This window comes from Aptenodytes forsteri, unplaced genomic scaffold (assembly GCF_000699145.1).
Source record: "Aptenodytes forsteri isolate BGI_AS27 unplaced genomic scaffold, ASM69914v1 Scaffold114, whole genome shotgun sequence".
In the NCBI taxonomy this organism is placed as follows: Eukaryota; Metazoa; Chordata; class Aves; order Sphenisciformes; family Spheniscidae; genus Aptenodytes; species Aptenodytes forsteri.
The window spans coordinates 4,115,912-4,132,150 of NW_008795364.1; the positions used below are offsets into that span (position 1 = coordinate 4,115,912).

At 38.1% G+C, this 16,239-nt stretch overlaps 1 protein-coding gene across 1 annotated transcript in view; it reads right to left on the reverse strand.

Annotated features, from left to right (window-relative positions):
* Positions 1–16,239, reverse strand: part of PTPN3 (protein tyrosine phosphatase, non-receptor type 3) — a 102,482-nt gene that overhangs the window by 41,213 nt on the left and 45,030 nt on the right. The window contains exons 11-13 of the mRNA XM_009280196.2: positions 11,915–12,087; positions 6,466–6,600; positions 4,758–4,934 (exon numbers count right to left, since the gene is read on the reverse strand). Coding sequence (XP_009278471.1) covers positions 4,758–4,934; positions 6,466–6,600; positions 11,915–12,087 — 485 coding nt within the window. The remainder of the gene's footprint in view (positions 1–4,757; positions 4,935–6,465; positions 6,601–11,914; positions 12,088–16,239) is intronic.

Below are 16,239 nucleotides of genomic sequence, written 5' to 3' on the forward strand. Positions count from 1 at the left end.
CGTATTCATAACTCCTCCCTAATGCATACCTCAGTGTTTAAGGACAACTGAAGATATGTAACCTCACAGAACAGAGAGTTTTTCTACCTTACTTAAAATAAGAAATGTAGTAAGTCATTAGCAGCAGTGCTTCAATGAAGAAAATGCAAATCTCAAGAAAAACATCTTCAGGAAAGCTGAAGTCAAGACTAGTGAAAGCCAATTTTAACTGAAAAACAGTTATCAAACTGGTGCACTTACCGATTAGTAAGTTTTATCTCAATATTATTCTTGAAGTCATTTTAACAACAAAATAATTGTAGCAGCATGTGCATATGTATGTAGACATGGGATAAATACAGCGACAGAGTGAGTACAAGATATAGTCGGAAGATAGACTAGATCACCCGTTCTGAACTGGTGAGGCACAGCCGTAACAAAAAGTGTGGTATAACACAGAAAGCAACCTATGAGACTTCGGAAGGCTCAGTGTGGGCTCCATGTCTGTGTTAGTGTTAATTTTTCAGCGGCAGTAGCAGTCAGATGAGTCGGACAGGAGTCGGACAGCAGCCGGGCAACAAAGAGGAGAAAGAACCGACAGGGGAAGCTTTTCTTCACAAAGGCTGGGGAGCCCTAGGCTAAACAAAAGTCCTCTTGAAGTCCTCTTCAGCACTGTCTTTGATGACAGGTTTTGTATGCAGCTGTGATTTGAGATGGTTGGCTTAGATAGGCAAACCTATTCATGCCCTGTGAATAAAGCTCTATTTAATATATGTTAATTTGGGATTAGAGCAATTTTTTGTCTATAATACATATGTAATAGACAGCTCCAATCTTTTCTGCAGACACTAATCTGAGAGAGAAAAATTGCTTCTTTTCACTACGTCTGAGCCTCAAATTGTACTTGAATGTGAAAGTACCTCAGATAATTTGGGTAGCAGAAGCAGTCTAGCTACACCAACGAGACTCACAAGCTTGCCCTGATTTTCTGTAGTTCATCTATGCACGTGGTTTGCTCTATTTTCTAATTTTCTTTTTTCCAGTCACAGCCTGTTGGATACACCTCAAATTTAAGTTAGAAGGTAGAACGTTCACACAAAGTACATTTTTAAAACAATCACTGTATTCTTCAGAGAAACAATATAATAAACGACAAAATATTCTTGGCTCTCATTTCCAGTATGCTTATTTAGAAGGATTTAACAGTAAACATAGTTCTAGGTGCTGACATGTTGATACAGCACAACATATTTAAAGAAATGGAAGAAGAAATGTTAATAACTGATGATGTGTTTATGCCCTCTAAACTAAGAGCTGTTCCACATAATTTGTTTTCTAAATTGTGTACTGTTTTTAGAATGAAAATAGAACTTAATTGATTCCCTTAAGTGGGTAAACACAGCAAGGAAGAAAATTGATTATTAAGAAAATAATTATACTTGGTATTGTCAGGAAGTAAAAAAAAAGGTATATAGGGTGTCCTGGTTTCGGCTGGGATAGAGTTAATTTTCTTCCTAGTAGCTGGTATAGTGCTGTGTTTCAGATTTATTATTACCGGGGTGGGGGGAGCGAGCGAGCGGCTGTGTGGTGCTCAGGTGCCGGCTGGGGGTAAGCCACGACATAGGGAAGTAAGCGCAGGCGTATGTACTCTGTCAGCAGTGGTGGCTTCTACAGTTCTGATACCCACCAAGGTTCCAAACGTGCCTTGGTAGGATTACGTACACAGTAAGTCTTGTTATACAAACTTTACCTATATTTGTCTCAAAAAACACTGTACCACAACAGATCAGTTTGAAGGTAGGTCTATCCTGGACCACTTGTCGTTTTGACAGAAAGGACTTAAGACGTTACCCAGGGGCTGAAGTGAAACAGGTGAAAACTATACCCCCACCCCTGAAATGCTGATGGCGGCCTGAAAAATAGAGAAGAGCCATATCCCGTGCTAACTGCAGCTTGCGCAGTCTTGAGCTGCAGATACAGTAAATGCAATTGATGTATTGATGTAAACATATTTAGCTTACAAAAATCAAGCAGCTGCATGATTATAGTTAAGATTTGAGGTCCCAGACATAACAATTCAGTGATTAAAAATCAGCTTCTTACAGTTGTTTGCTAGTAGCTCTCAAAAAATTTTCAGATTTTTTTTTCATATCAAAGCTATTCATTAGTTATAATTAGCATTAACTAACACCTTTTTTGATAGTCTCAGATGGCAGGCTAGGCAGTAAAAAAAAGAGCCCTCTAAAGACAACATATGTTAGCAGGACTATGAGAAGCTACTCTTGGCTCTCCTCTAAGGAAAAAGAAAACCAGATTTACAACTGCAGTATTTTTCCATAACATGTTTCAGTTACGTCAATTCAAATCTACTAGACCAGCATGGCAAAAATGGGTAAGCTGGCTTTATCAGTACACTACAAGGTGATTTATAGTTAATATCTAAATATTCCTGAAGTGTGGCAAAAGTCCAGGACAAGTGTTTGTCCATATTTAATACTGAAGATATGCAAGTTAAACTTTTTTTTTCCTAATAAAACAGATTTAGCTGACAGGGTAAGATTCCCTCTTTCAATAAAGCATTCAGGCAAAGAAAGATTTGACTACACATATATACTTAACTTTACATCTTTCAACAAGGAGAGTGAGGCAAGTAATGACTACTGTAAGAATATAAAAGAAGAAAAAACAGAATGTGGACTAACAAACTGTTGAAAACTTCAGTGTAGAGAAGAAAAACAGAATTTGGACTAAAAAACTGTTGAAAACTTCAGTGTAGAGAAGAAACATTTATTTGTTTGGTTACTGTATATTTTACCTCAATTGTTAAAAAGGGAAGTATTAATGACTGTTTTACTTCACGAAAGTAACAGTCAATACAGCAAAGGACTTTTCATTCCATGCATTACATTCTCCTTCCAAAACACACACTTCAAATTTAAATTAATCAGATTTATGCAAGCATTTTTTCAGATAACTGCAGAGTATCAAATACTATAAAGATACCCAAGAAACCAAGACTGCATTGGGGATAAGACGTATAGAAAATTTCGGTTATATGAGGAAATAGCAGTAATCTTCTCCACAGTGAGTGATATTACTCAGATACAGCATAGTCATTTAGTGCTCAGAAAATAAACGAACGTGCTATTTTCAAATTTAGAACGTCCTATTTTCACTGTCCGAGAAACAGCATAAAAGCAGGCTTTCCCACTCCATTCTCAGTAGGCATAGGAAAGGTGAAACACGAAGGAAAGGAAAAAAACTACAAGGGTAGAAAAGAAAAAGGAAAAGAAAAAAACCCAACAATGTACTAACTGGCAGGATACAATCTGCCAGTCACAGAACACAGCATGGTAACTTAGTTTTCTGTCTACTTATCTTCTACCCTCATCATCTCCTCTTATGGTTTGCCTCTCATTATTTTTAATCAGAAAATACTTCTAAAAGTGTATAATCTGTAAATGTTAAAACACAGGAAAGACATGGCTTTCTATCTATGACTATTCACAACATCTAGAGGCATCACTTTTATATATTATCATGGCTATCACTGACACTACTAATACTAAGGTTCACCTGACTTCCAGTCAGAAAAATAGAAAAACAATTTAAAACACCACAGTGACAAACTCCAAATATGCATACAAACATGTTAATTTTTCCCTTCTTTCACAGAAACCTCTCTGCTGTAATGTAGTAACAATACATAAATAATATTAACAAACAATAAATTAAAATTTGAAGAAAACCAGATTAAATCCAGAGTTTAAAACTACAGTTAGTAGCTGTGCACCATCACAGAGGTAGGTGAGTCCTATCAGCTTCCATTAATACATTGCTTCTCAAAATACATCTTGCCTTAAAGTTACTAGGGATCACTAGAACCCATTTTCCTTTTGTAACATTACAAAGGAACCTGCATTTTAATACACAGTATTCTCCCCAGCTGAAAGTTTTAAAGTAGCTCTGTTTTCTTTTTGAGACTGATGAATTATTTCTGAAGTTAATATTGTGTTAATCTGAAGTTACTCATTAAGAAAAGCCTCTGTAAGGTAAGAGTGAAGCCACACATAAAATGTAGTATATGAACAAACAAATAATCAGTCCACAAAGATAGGTGCTTCAAGCCCTGGAAGCAAACCTAGCAGTGGTTAGACCGCTGCAGGGGAGAACAAAGTTGGTCCTCAAGGAATACAGCAAAAATGCCTCAAGGCAAAAAGCAGAGACTGCCTTTAGACTAGCAATCTACAATTCCTCTGAGGAAGAAAGAGAGGGATGACCGCTAACATTATTACATTCTTGTGTTTACTCAAATACAGTAACTCTTTCAACTGACGATGCTGAGCTGATGATGTGGGACGTAAGTGAACTCTTTTAAGAGTTCAATAAGTGTTCCTCCCCCCCCCCCCCCCCCCCCCCCCCCCAAAAAAAGGAAGAATTCATAAAAGGTAGGAAAGGGATGCAGAAGGTACTAGGAAACAGGATATTACAGATATGAACAGGCATGCCTTAATAGCTTCTCTAATTTTACTGAGAACTCAACTACTGAGAATTGTTCAGGGATGAAGGGCTAGTTTGTTTTTAAGTTGTCATTTTGTATCATGGCATTTGCAGTTTAGCAATTTGTCAAAATAAAGCTTATGCAAACATAAAATTGTTTGAACTCATTTTAATATTGTAACTGATGATGATTGTTTTATACTAAGGCTGTTTGGTATTTTGTTTGGTGTTTTTTAAAAAATCAAAACAGGCAATGAATTGTTTGCAGAAGTCCTTACCTCCTCTGTGGACTACGGTTCTGAGAGAACTCCGAATCACTGTCCTTTGATGTTGGAGAGCCCTTATATGTATAAAAAACATCTTCCGTTTCAGTAATATAACTAATCTCATTTGTAAGGTTATCTACAGATGAGTGTCGTGGTTTACGAATTTCATGACGTAGTCTAGGACTCCGCCTTAAAAATAAGGAACACAAACACAAGTTGAAAGATCAGAATAATTCATAAAACATTATCAAAGTGAAATTTCTATCTTATTGCAATTTATGTCCCGAAATCTTCATGACAGGCCTATAGGTCTCACCTTAAATAATCAATTTTTAAACATTTTGTGTGGTATACTAGGCAATCATACACTGCTAGGTTCAGTACACTGAACTGATTTGGGTTTTTTTCCCCCTTTAAAATGCTACCTGTATTGTTAAAGTTCTAATCATAGGATAATTCAGGTTGGAAGGGACCTATGAAGGTTGTCTAGTCCAACCTCCTGCTGAAAGCAAGCGCAACTGAGGTCAGAGCAGGCTGCTTAAGGCTTTATCTAGTCAGATCTCAAAAAACTTGAAGGATGGAGACTATACAGCTTTTCTAAGCAACCATTGCTCAACTGTCCTTGTGATGAAGCAGTTTTTCATTATGTCCAGACAGAGCATCTCTTGTTTTAACATATACCTGTTGCCTCATCCTCCCACCATGCAACACTGAAGAACCCGGCCTCATCCTCTAGCTAGCCTCCTTCTATTTATTGCCAGGCTGTTATTAGGCATCCGGGAAACCCCTTCTTCTCCAGGCCGAACAAGCACAGTTGTCTCAGACTCTCCTCATAGGGTAAGTGCTGCAGCCTCCTGACTACCTTGGTGGCTGGTGGCCTTTGCTGAGCTCGCTCCAGTTTGTCAGTGTCTTTCTTGTATTAGTGGACACAAAAGCGGCTGCAGCATTCTAATAAGGTCTAATGAATGGTGAGCAAAAGGGGGATAATCACTTCCCTTGATCTACCATCTATGCTTCTATTAACACCGCCAGGTTGCTGTTGGACTTCTTTGCTGCCAGGGCACACCAGACAGCTCATGTACAGCTTGCTGCCTATGAAGATTACCAGGTCCTTTTCCAGAGAGTTACATCGCAGACTGTTGCACTGGGTTCTTCCTTCCCAGGACTTTCCATTTGTCTTCGCTGAATTTCACACAGTTCCTATTGGCTCATTTCTCCAGGCTATCAAGGTCCCTTTGGATAGCAGCCCTGCCCCCAAGCTTATTGACTCGTCCCCCCAGTTTGGTGTCGTCTGCAAACTTTATAAGCAAGCATTCCATTGCCTCCTCCAGGTCATAAAGATGCTAAGCAGGTCAGGTCCCAAGACAGACCCCTGCAGTACTCCACTTGTTATTGGCCTCCAGGTAGAGTACGACCCGTTAACAACTCCCCTCTGAGTCCAGTCATCCAACTTTTTTTTTTTTTTTTTAAAATCTTTTTTTCTTGTTGTCCACCCTTTCAGAACATGTCTTAGCTTGGATATAATATTTTGGCAGACAGTATCAAAGCCTTGTTAAAGCTGAGGTAAGTGACACCCACTCTTCCCCTGTCATCATATATATTCTCAGAATAACAATGTTTAAATATATATGTACACACTACATAATTATTCTGCTAGAGTACATAGAATTAGAAAAGGTAGGAGGCTGGAAGGTATGGGAAAGGCTGAAACTGGATTTACCAATTAGGGGTAACAGGAGGTGATCGAGATGGAAGGCTTTTGGTCTCTAGATGCTCAACAGATAAAGATCGTCTCATAGATGGGTTCCAAACCATCCCACCTATAACTTTTCTGCAGTACTGGCTGTTTACAGACCTGAAAAGAAATAAAATAAAAAAAAAAGTACGTGAATTATTTTGCATAGAAAACTTAAATGAAATAAAATAAGCTTATGAAAGTCAATTTTATAATTCATGTGTTTTAAAGAGTCCCCTGTGCTTACCCCTCCTTACTTATGCATTTGCATCCTCACAGAGCCATTTGCTGTCCTTCACTTGTAGCGATAGATCTGTTTGTTAATTCCTGCTACAATGCTAATCACAAACCTGGGTAAAAATAACTTTTTCTGAGAGCTATTTTTAACCCAATTGTGTTTAAGAAGATGGAGGGAAAAACAGGAAATTCAGTATGTCCTATTGGGACTGAACCAAGTGCCTGACAAAACATGGTTCAAATGCAGGCAAAAGATTCTAGATGTTCCCCATTAAAATTCATAAGGGGTAATAATTCACTAATGGCTTCACAGAGCACAGGACTACTTTAACCATCTACCTGCTGCCTCAGCACATAAGAGCTACACCAGACCATTCTCTATTTCCAGAAGGAAGCCACATTTGAGTGATGTGTTCCGTACAGGAATAAAGCATTAGAGAAAGATCTGACATGAAAAGGGGATCTCCCAAGTCTGGACTGCTTCTTGTGACAAGAACCTGACAAGATAAGGGTTACATCAGAATCAGAACCTCAGCTAGGAAAGCAACAAAAATATCTTACTAGTGGAATGAAACAGCATAAAGAAATTTTTGAAGTAGATTGAAACTGAGGTAAACTAACTTTTATGCAACTTTTTACACAGCATTCCACAAGACTAGCAGAGAGATAAGATGCTCATCCTCAAGTTCACAGGCCTAGGATTTCTCATGGAAAAGCAGCAATTTATGAGTTACAGAGAAACCACCTTTGGCTCACTAAGTCCTGAGCTGTACATAATGGGTGGCTGGGATAGCAGAGTATGTGAGGACTTTACTATAGAGCTGAAATGTCTCAATTTTATATAGCATAAAAAAAGTTGTTTAAGCTGTGGATATTACTCATGCTAATAGCAAACCTTAAGTGTGCTTTGCATTGTACTGTTTTTCTACAAGTAGAAGAGAAAAAGCAACCCTAAACTTTTTTATATTCTGAAGTATTTTACATATCTTTTTCATGATTTTAAAGTAAATTAATTCCTTCATCTTCTAAATGTATACTTTTGAAGCTTCTCCCAGTTTAAAAAACAAAGAGGGAAAACTTAATATGAAGCATCTATATGTCAAAATCAGTTACCCATGTATGTTTTTAAGCTTAGTAAACACACAGTCCATGAACTCAGGAGAAGCTTTTGCCTGTATTATCCATTTTATTTCTGTGAGTCTTCTGAATACCAATGACAAGGCACCAACTACTCTGGTCTTCTACAAAAACAAAGAGTTCTTTCAAAGAAGTCTTACATGGGTGGAGCAGAGATGGAGAGTGGAAAAAGACGATGCATTATGAAAAATGCATCGAAGAATTCCACATATTTTGCATTAATCAGTTTTCCTTTTTTACAAGTGCCTGTTCATGCATTTTCCAGTGCAGGTGACTTCCGAGGTGCAACGTAACTCATGTGATGGAAGCCAGAGCCCTAACCCCTAATCCTAACCCCAAACCCCTAACCCTGACCACAGAATCACTTTAACAATATATTCTCTAGATATTTCAGTTAAGGTACATAACATAAACAATCTCCTGAACTCCAAGTAGCTGCTATTCAAATGTTGAATACGAGGGTATTTCTCAGCAAACATACTGAGAGGCTGCTAATGCCTTTCTGGAATGGGCTGTAGTATCTTGAAGTGACAGTTCCTTGCTCCCATCTATTACCAAGGTTATCCTTTGTGAAAAAACAGGTACATTTTTAGCTTTTCAGCAAAGAATGAGAATGCGCCTAGGGCAGGTTATTCAGCATTCAGTCCAGAAATGTTGAATGAACTTACCTCTCAGAATCTGGGAGATGTGATTCAGCCTGCCCTTAGAATAAGGCTTACAGGTGATTTATACAACTCAGCAGCCTAATTTAAATGGAATTCCACTAGTACCTTAAACTAAGAGAATCTAGAAGGGCACAGAGATGTGCAAATAAGAAATTGTACTAAAAGGTTGCAAGGGTTCAGCTATTTGAACTGATGCAATAAACGCTAGGATATCTGCCTCACATGAGTGTAAAAGAACATAGTACAAGAAAGCCACAAATTCCAGAGGAAAAGTTGTGATACTTAAGGTGGTAAAACCTGAATGTAACCCCCTTTAAAGCTGACAGAAGTTGGATGGAAAGAATTATTGGATGGAAAGAATTATTGAAGACAAGTCAATCTTAAAACTTCCAGGGTTGTATGGTGTGGTTGGTGGGGTTTTTGTGTGTGTGTGTTTGGTTTTGTGGGGGTTTTTTGTTCGTTTTTGTTTGTTTTACTCAATGAAAAATTTTGCTCCCTTTTGTAAGGGAGAATGCAGAATCCCTTTTTTGGTTGTGTAGCCTCCACATGAGTTCAGAGCCATCCTTTAAAAGGAACGCGGAAGCTCATGTTGTCTCTTACAACATTCCACAATCACAAACAAGTAGGAAAATAAAAAATTTCAATATACGACAGATGACTTTGGAAGTGACTTGTTCACACCTTTTCTTAAATCTTATGAGAAAATAATTTGCTGAGTGACAGTGACCAAGTTGATAGGAACTACTGAAAGTCTTCCAAAATTACTGTTGCTTCTTATGTACTTTAGCAGTCTCTGATAGTAAAGGTTGCAGAGTCATTTCTGCCTCACGTAGATCCTAAATTTCACACTTGTTGCTGGCATAAATATGGCCAAAGACTGCATTAGTACAGAGGATATCATTAAGCTGATGGAAGCTATCACAATGAACAGTTCTCCCTAGAGATTCCTTAAGAGCCTAAATAAGCGATTCACCAGAGATAATGCCTCAGAACATAAAATTACTTGAAAAGGAGTCTTTCTTAGTAACTCACTTCAACAATGAGAACTCTCTTATGTACTACAGGCTCTTAAGAAATTTAACAGTAAAATTTGTCAAATATCAAGTGTTTGGTAAAAATTGGAATGATACTAAACTGGTACTCTTTAGAACTCGTACTGTTTTCTTTCTTAACGTTACAAGGGCTGTACAATGCCTGTGTGTGCATGTGTATATACAAGCATCAGGATTTTGAATCTGTTTGCAAATTTGAGAGAAATAAAGGACTCCAGGAAGCGACAATCCTACAAGCTTTGAGAAAGTCACCTCCTCAAAACCTTCACTATAGGAAGGACAAGTTCATATCACTCCATAGCAGAGCTAGTTCTCAAAATACAGATCTGTAAAACATTAGAAAATTAGATTACTCTTCTTACAACTACTTGTTTTCACTTGCTTCAGCTACGATCTAGTACTAGGCAAAAATATGGAATTCCACTGCAGCAGAAAACATAACATTTTATCAGCCTTCTCACTGTTGGACAGCCCTCATGGGTTAACCGCTTCATTTACAAGCAATACTAGTCCACTCGGTATGAATTTCTGCTACGTCTGAAGAGACATGACAGTATGAAAAGCCAGCCAGCCACCAAAGTGTGGGAAACTATTTGAACTAAGATGACATTGTTCAAAAATTAAAGCTCATCCAAATAGGAAAGTGAGAATCAGTCTGACAAATTAAATGTGAAGTTAAACTGTTCAGGGAACACACCGCAAAAACCCCACAAACAAATACCACCCACAAACAAAAAGAAAACAATAAAATACGTCTCTAAAAATCATCAGAACAAGTAGTCTACAGAGACTACAGATGATGAAAGGAACAAAGAACCCTCCAAAATCTCACATTCCGAGAAGATAATGACGTAAGACTTTTTCATTCACTATTAATATGAAAGATTTTTGATATGTTTCATGACAATTTTTTTCAGGGGTGGGGTGGGGACAGGACACGGATGAGATGATGACGACACACAACATGACACATTTGTAGCTGAATTGCTGATAAATGAAACAGATCAAATCAACACAATGAAAGAAATCACTGGGACTGATACTTACTACAAAAAAAAAAATCTAAAAGCCCCTAAGATGAAACAGCAGAACTACTTGAGTATAACCCCCCACTTTAAACTGCTGATTTAATCTACTCAAGATTTCAAAAAGACTTTTGATAAGGTCCCTTAAACCCATAAAGAAACTAAGGAGCTAGGGAATAGGGTCCTCACTTGGAGGAATTACCTGTTCACTTGTGACATAAAAGAGAGAATAGGAAAAAATGTTTTAGATTTATAGTGAAAAAAGGTCAGCAGTGAAGTCTTAGAGGGATATCTGTTGGGGGCTCTTCTGTTCAACGTATTCACTAGTGATCTAGAGAAAAGAGTGAACAAAGTTTGCTGAAGATATTAATTGCACAGGATGGAAAAAATAATGGTCAATTGTGAAGAAATGCAGGACATTACAACGTCAAGTGACCAGACAATAAACTGGCAGATGAAGTTTGATGAAGTTTAATGAAGTTGGTGCATGTGGGAAGGAACAATCCCAACTTCATACAGTAAAATGACAGGCTCTGAAGTATTATGTTTGGGGTACTAGATCTTAGATACCACTGTGAAACCACCAGCTCCATGACTAGCAGAACCCAACGAAGCAAATAAAAGGTTAGAAGTGTCACAAAAGTGGTATCTTGAATACTTGGATAGGACAAAGAATGAAGTTGGTGCATATGGGAAGGAACAATCCCAACTTCATACAGTAAAATGACAGGCTCTGAAGTATTATGTTTGGGGTACTAGATCTTAGATACCACTGTGAAACCACCAGCTCCATGACTAGCAGAACCCAACGAAGCAAATAAAAGGTTAGAAGTGTCACAAAAGTGGTATCTTGAATACTTGGATAGGACAAAGTTTTTCATCTCGTCAGCAGTAAGTGGTCTGTATGATGCACTCCAGAAATTGCCCTAACATATTAAACAGAGTGTGTATGACACTGAGGGGTAAACAGTTCAAAACAAGTCTGTTCTGCAAATTCTCTTATTGGATCATTAGCTACATGGCATTTTTACTTTCTAGTGTTTTTATACCTCAAACTGAAACAGCAAGTTGAAACAATACCAGTAAAACATACTTACATTCAAATACCTTTTTAGGAAATTATAAGAAAAGTTCTATTGTAATGACACCACATTACAGAAACTGAAACTACAGCTATATAACTTGTCAAGTGGTTCACATACAGACTGGGACACAGCTGTGGGCAGAACTGAACTCTGCCACTCCAACTTGAGCTATCACTGACACAAACCCTCCCATTCCCATCACAAAGCAAAACATGCTTTCACACAATACTTACTTTGCTGGATTTCTAGAACCCAGGGTCCAATAATGTGACAATATCTTTTTTTCATGAGGTAGTGACTTCTTTGCCTGAAAAAATGTGTGATGCTCTACACAAGATTTCCATAGATTTTTGCATGCTCTGTAATTTAACATGTTGAAGGCAACAATATGCTCTCTGGATTCATTCTGTAACAGTAGGGAATACCATGTTTCAATATATACAAGCAGATCAAACACAGTAAACAAGCTCATAAAACAACAATAAAATTACTTTTAGCTTAAACAGGAAAAATGCATTTAGGAAAACAAAAAATCAGCGTATAGTAGATTTTGAGCTGGAGATGGCCAAAATAGCCCTGTGACTATATGAAATTCTAAACTGCAAAATGAACATTTTAAAAGCTTAAGCAATACTGAAAAATTATTAAGTTTTTCAGTTCCTAATCCTTAGAGTGTTAATGAAATATTTAAGTCTAGAGTGGTAAAGACTTTGTATATACGAGCATAATATTAAACAGCTAAATATAGTTTCAGGTTTCCAGTCAGATCTTGACCTCCTATGACAAACAAAACTCTTTTAAACATGCCGTTAAGGGTGCAATGTAGAAAGGAAAAAAAGCCCTCAATCTTTTAATTCAAACTCTTCACATAAGGCTTCAGTTCAATAACGTTTTCAAGAGCCATAGTATGCAAAAAGCATCTGCTTGATAGTCTTTTAGAAGATACTGAAGATGTTAACAGTGATCCATCTTGGGGGGAAAAAAAGTAGCTGTGATGGGACTGGAGCTGCTGCTACTGCTGTTCAAATTCAATCCTGCTTTCTGGATGATAACGTGAGGCCACAACGAGGAGACCAAAAGGAAGCAGAATGCAAAGCTTGTGTGCCTTGGTGCAAACTCTTACTTGTAACTTCAGTGTCAAAGTGCCAGTGAAACACAGGTGTAACACAATTGTGCCACCCACGTTTATGCTCTCGCCAACCGTAGCACTTGTTGAGCTATTTCAGATCCCAAGAGAGTTTTGCACAAGATATAGCTTTGGTTAGTTAATATCGTTATTGATGCAAAGAAAGTGGAATGAGGAGTAAAGCAAAGAGGAGAAAGGAAGATAACATGAGACCTGAGTTAATTGCTATCACAGCTCAGCACTTCAGTGAAAAAAAGAAAGTTTTCGACTTCATCTCTCATCTTTCCCAGTTGCTCTGAATTATGACTGAATTTGACACCTCAGGCAGGCAAGTAGGCAGGCAACCATCTCAGTAAAACTCTTTCTAGCTCATACTTTGGAGAAAGTCAGGATTTGGGTCGCAACGCCTTTTTATTAAAGGACTTAGAAAGACCTAATAAAGTTCTTTCTCATGCAGTCCAGCAAGAAATAGAGGTCCCACCTGGATAACACCTTGATTTCTAGTTGCCATTGTCCTTTTGTTTGTTCACAGCAACGATCCTACTGGGAAGTAACTACAGACCATTTTGGCTGGAATAATCAACCTGTTTTTCTTGTATTATTTTTATTTCTAGGCAACATTTTACAAATACCATGTATCAAGAGATCAATGCCACATTCTGCAAGTCACTTTATGACTAGTTCAGAGAATCTATGACTGAAGTCACTATTTGAGAAAACCAATGAGAATCTTGAGAAAGATAAAAAGGATTTGCCCCTTAATGTTACACAGGCACTGCAAAACATTAACTGATTGCAATCTTTAAGGCATGTTTTCCCTATATCTATTAAAACATTTAAATTTTTTTTTTTTCTTTAAAAGAAGTAGGGTTTGTTATTTGAGCCCCATGCATACCGGAATCAATTCATCTTTGTCAGTTCACCACAGTCGCTTCTAATTAGCTTATATAAAATAAAGTGTGCAACCATAGTGAAATTTTAACTCAGAATTTCTTGCAATATAAAAAGCATACATCACTTAAAGATTTAACGACAAATGGCATTTCTTACATACCCTCCGTTGGCTGAATACCACTTGAAGCATTTTACACTACTCCAGAAGACAAATAGAAGAAAGTGTATAGTTATTTTTGTCAGCCTGAAGTACTGGTCTTTCAGTGGCCATAAAAATAAGATTATCCAAACATCTCAATTATACTGAAAAGCCATAGTGTAAAGATAAGGAATTAAGTACATCTAATATTCCATTTTTAAATTTAGGTTTGAAAATAGTAATGAATCTTACTCTCTAAGCCATCACTATGCTTTTCCCAACTATTGTCACAGAACCTTCTTAACAGCTTCTAAGTGGGCTAAAAGTTTAAATATGCACTTATACTAGGATAAATACCTTCAGAAGTTTCAGAAAAATGTAGTCAATTTTTAAATTAACAAAATCTTTTGTTAACAAAACCATATGGCTCACTAATAGGCCACCTTGCAAGTTGTGCTATTAAATCGATGCACCATTTTAAAGATGAAGAGTGTTCTAGAGGGATCCAAGGATCTAGTGCCTATCATACTTCTCAACTCAAGTTCCAAAAGAATGGTATTTTAATAGTTACCAGGAAATGAGGATTAGAGAAATTTGTGACCATTAAGGTAAAGGGAACAATTCTCAATAGCTAAAGTGAGTCTCTTGCTATTTCAGCATCAGGGAAGAACTTTGATCAGATATATGCCTATTCCATTCACAGAGAATTTGCAAGTATCTACAGCATAGCAAGTAAAAACATATTTTAATACGCAGAAAATGAAATTGTTTTTTAAGCACTAGATAAGCACACTGGATATAAAGTTTCATTGCTGCAAGCTTTAAAATGTTGCCTGCAAACCAGCATAGTTCCTATTCCTACCTTAAATCTTGCACCCTTCATTAAGTCTACATATCATGAGCTTTTATAACATCAAAATTCACTGATTCATCTATCTGTCTTGCTCCTCAGTCCTTATGTAGCTCTTCAGTAGAAACAGAAATATTGCATGCTTCTATCAAGTAGCTGATCAACCAACTGAAGCAGTGGGAGGGTAAGAGAGGAGGTGAGTAGCAGGGAGACAGTGAGATAAGGTGAGTCTTCAGAACAGGGGCATAAGGAAAGAAAAAAGGAGTAAAAGAAATAAGAAGATTAAATCAATGAAACATGGCACATCCCAGACGACTGCAAATTCATAGCCTTTGAGAACTTTCTGTAGATTTTCGCAAAGAAATCTACATATGACATACAAAACCCTGAAATGTTATAGCACTGTCACCATCTTCAGCAAAATCTTGCCTACTAATATGTAGCATCTGCTCTGCTTTCCCCACCTTCTTCCACCTTCCTTACTTTCAGCCTCATTTACCTATTCCCTCCTCCACTTCCAAGTAAAAATTTGATGAATCCAAAGACTGACGTGACCTCAGTCATCTGTCCTCACAAACCCCTCAAGCAAGCCACCATTCTGGAGAAAAGCCCTAGTAGTCCAGCTGTCCCCTCACTCCCATCACCCCGCAACAGCAAGCTTTTCAAAGCAGTAACACTGAAGTACTGCAGGCATGCAGAATTGCTGCCCTAAATTTCAGGCAGAAGGGGCTAACTGACAAGGATGGATATATCTGGAGATTTAATAGCACACCTGGTTTGCTTTTTCATATCTACTGAGAAAGAGTAAAAAGGTCGTGCAGCTGGCCTTATTTTTCCTACAGTTCTGTAGCTCTTTAAGCACAATACAGTGTGCATTACTGTAATCTCAGTGGGTTATGAAATAAAGAACTATGATCACTTAAGAGGAGATTAGTTAAAAGAATCAAGGGCCTTGAACTGTCAACATTTAACAAAAGCTTAATTGAACAAATTTTGAACCCATTACATCAGGAAAGACGCTGGAACTGAGTAATGCAGCCCGATCTGCCCCCCGTATAACAACCAGCACCACTAAGAAAAGACGACGGGTGATAGCAGTAGGCGACTCTCTTCTGAGAGGTACGGAGGCACCCATTTGCCGACCGGACGCACTCTCTAGAGAGGTGTGCTGTTTACCGGGGGCTCGCATCAGGGATGTCACCGAGAGGCTACCAAGCCTCGTACAGTCTACTGACTATTATCTGCTGCTGCTGTTTCACGGGGGCACAAGTGACACAGCCAGGAGCAGTCTGAGGACTATCAAGAAGGACTACAGAGCCCTGGGAGCGGCGGTAAGGGACTCAGGAGCGCAGGTAGTTTTTTCATCAATCTTGCCGGTCAAAGGGAAGGAGTTTGAAAGGGCCAGTCAAATCTGGCAAGTCAACAAATGGTTACGGGACTAGTGCCACAGCCAGGGGTTCGGCTACTTAGATGATGGGACTCGCTTTGAGAAACCTGGTCTACTGGGGGCTGACAGGGTCCATCTGTCAGAGAAGGGGAAGAGCATCTT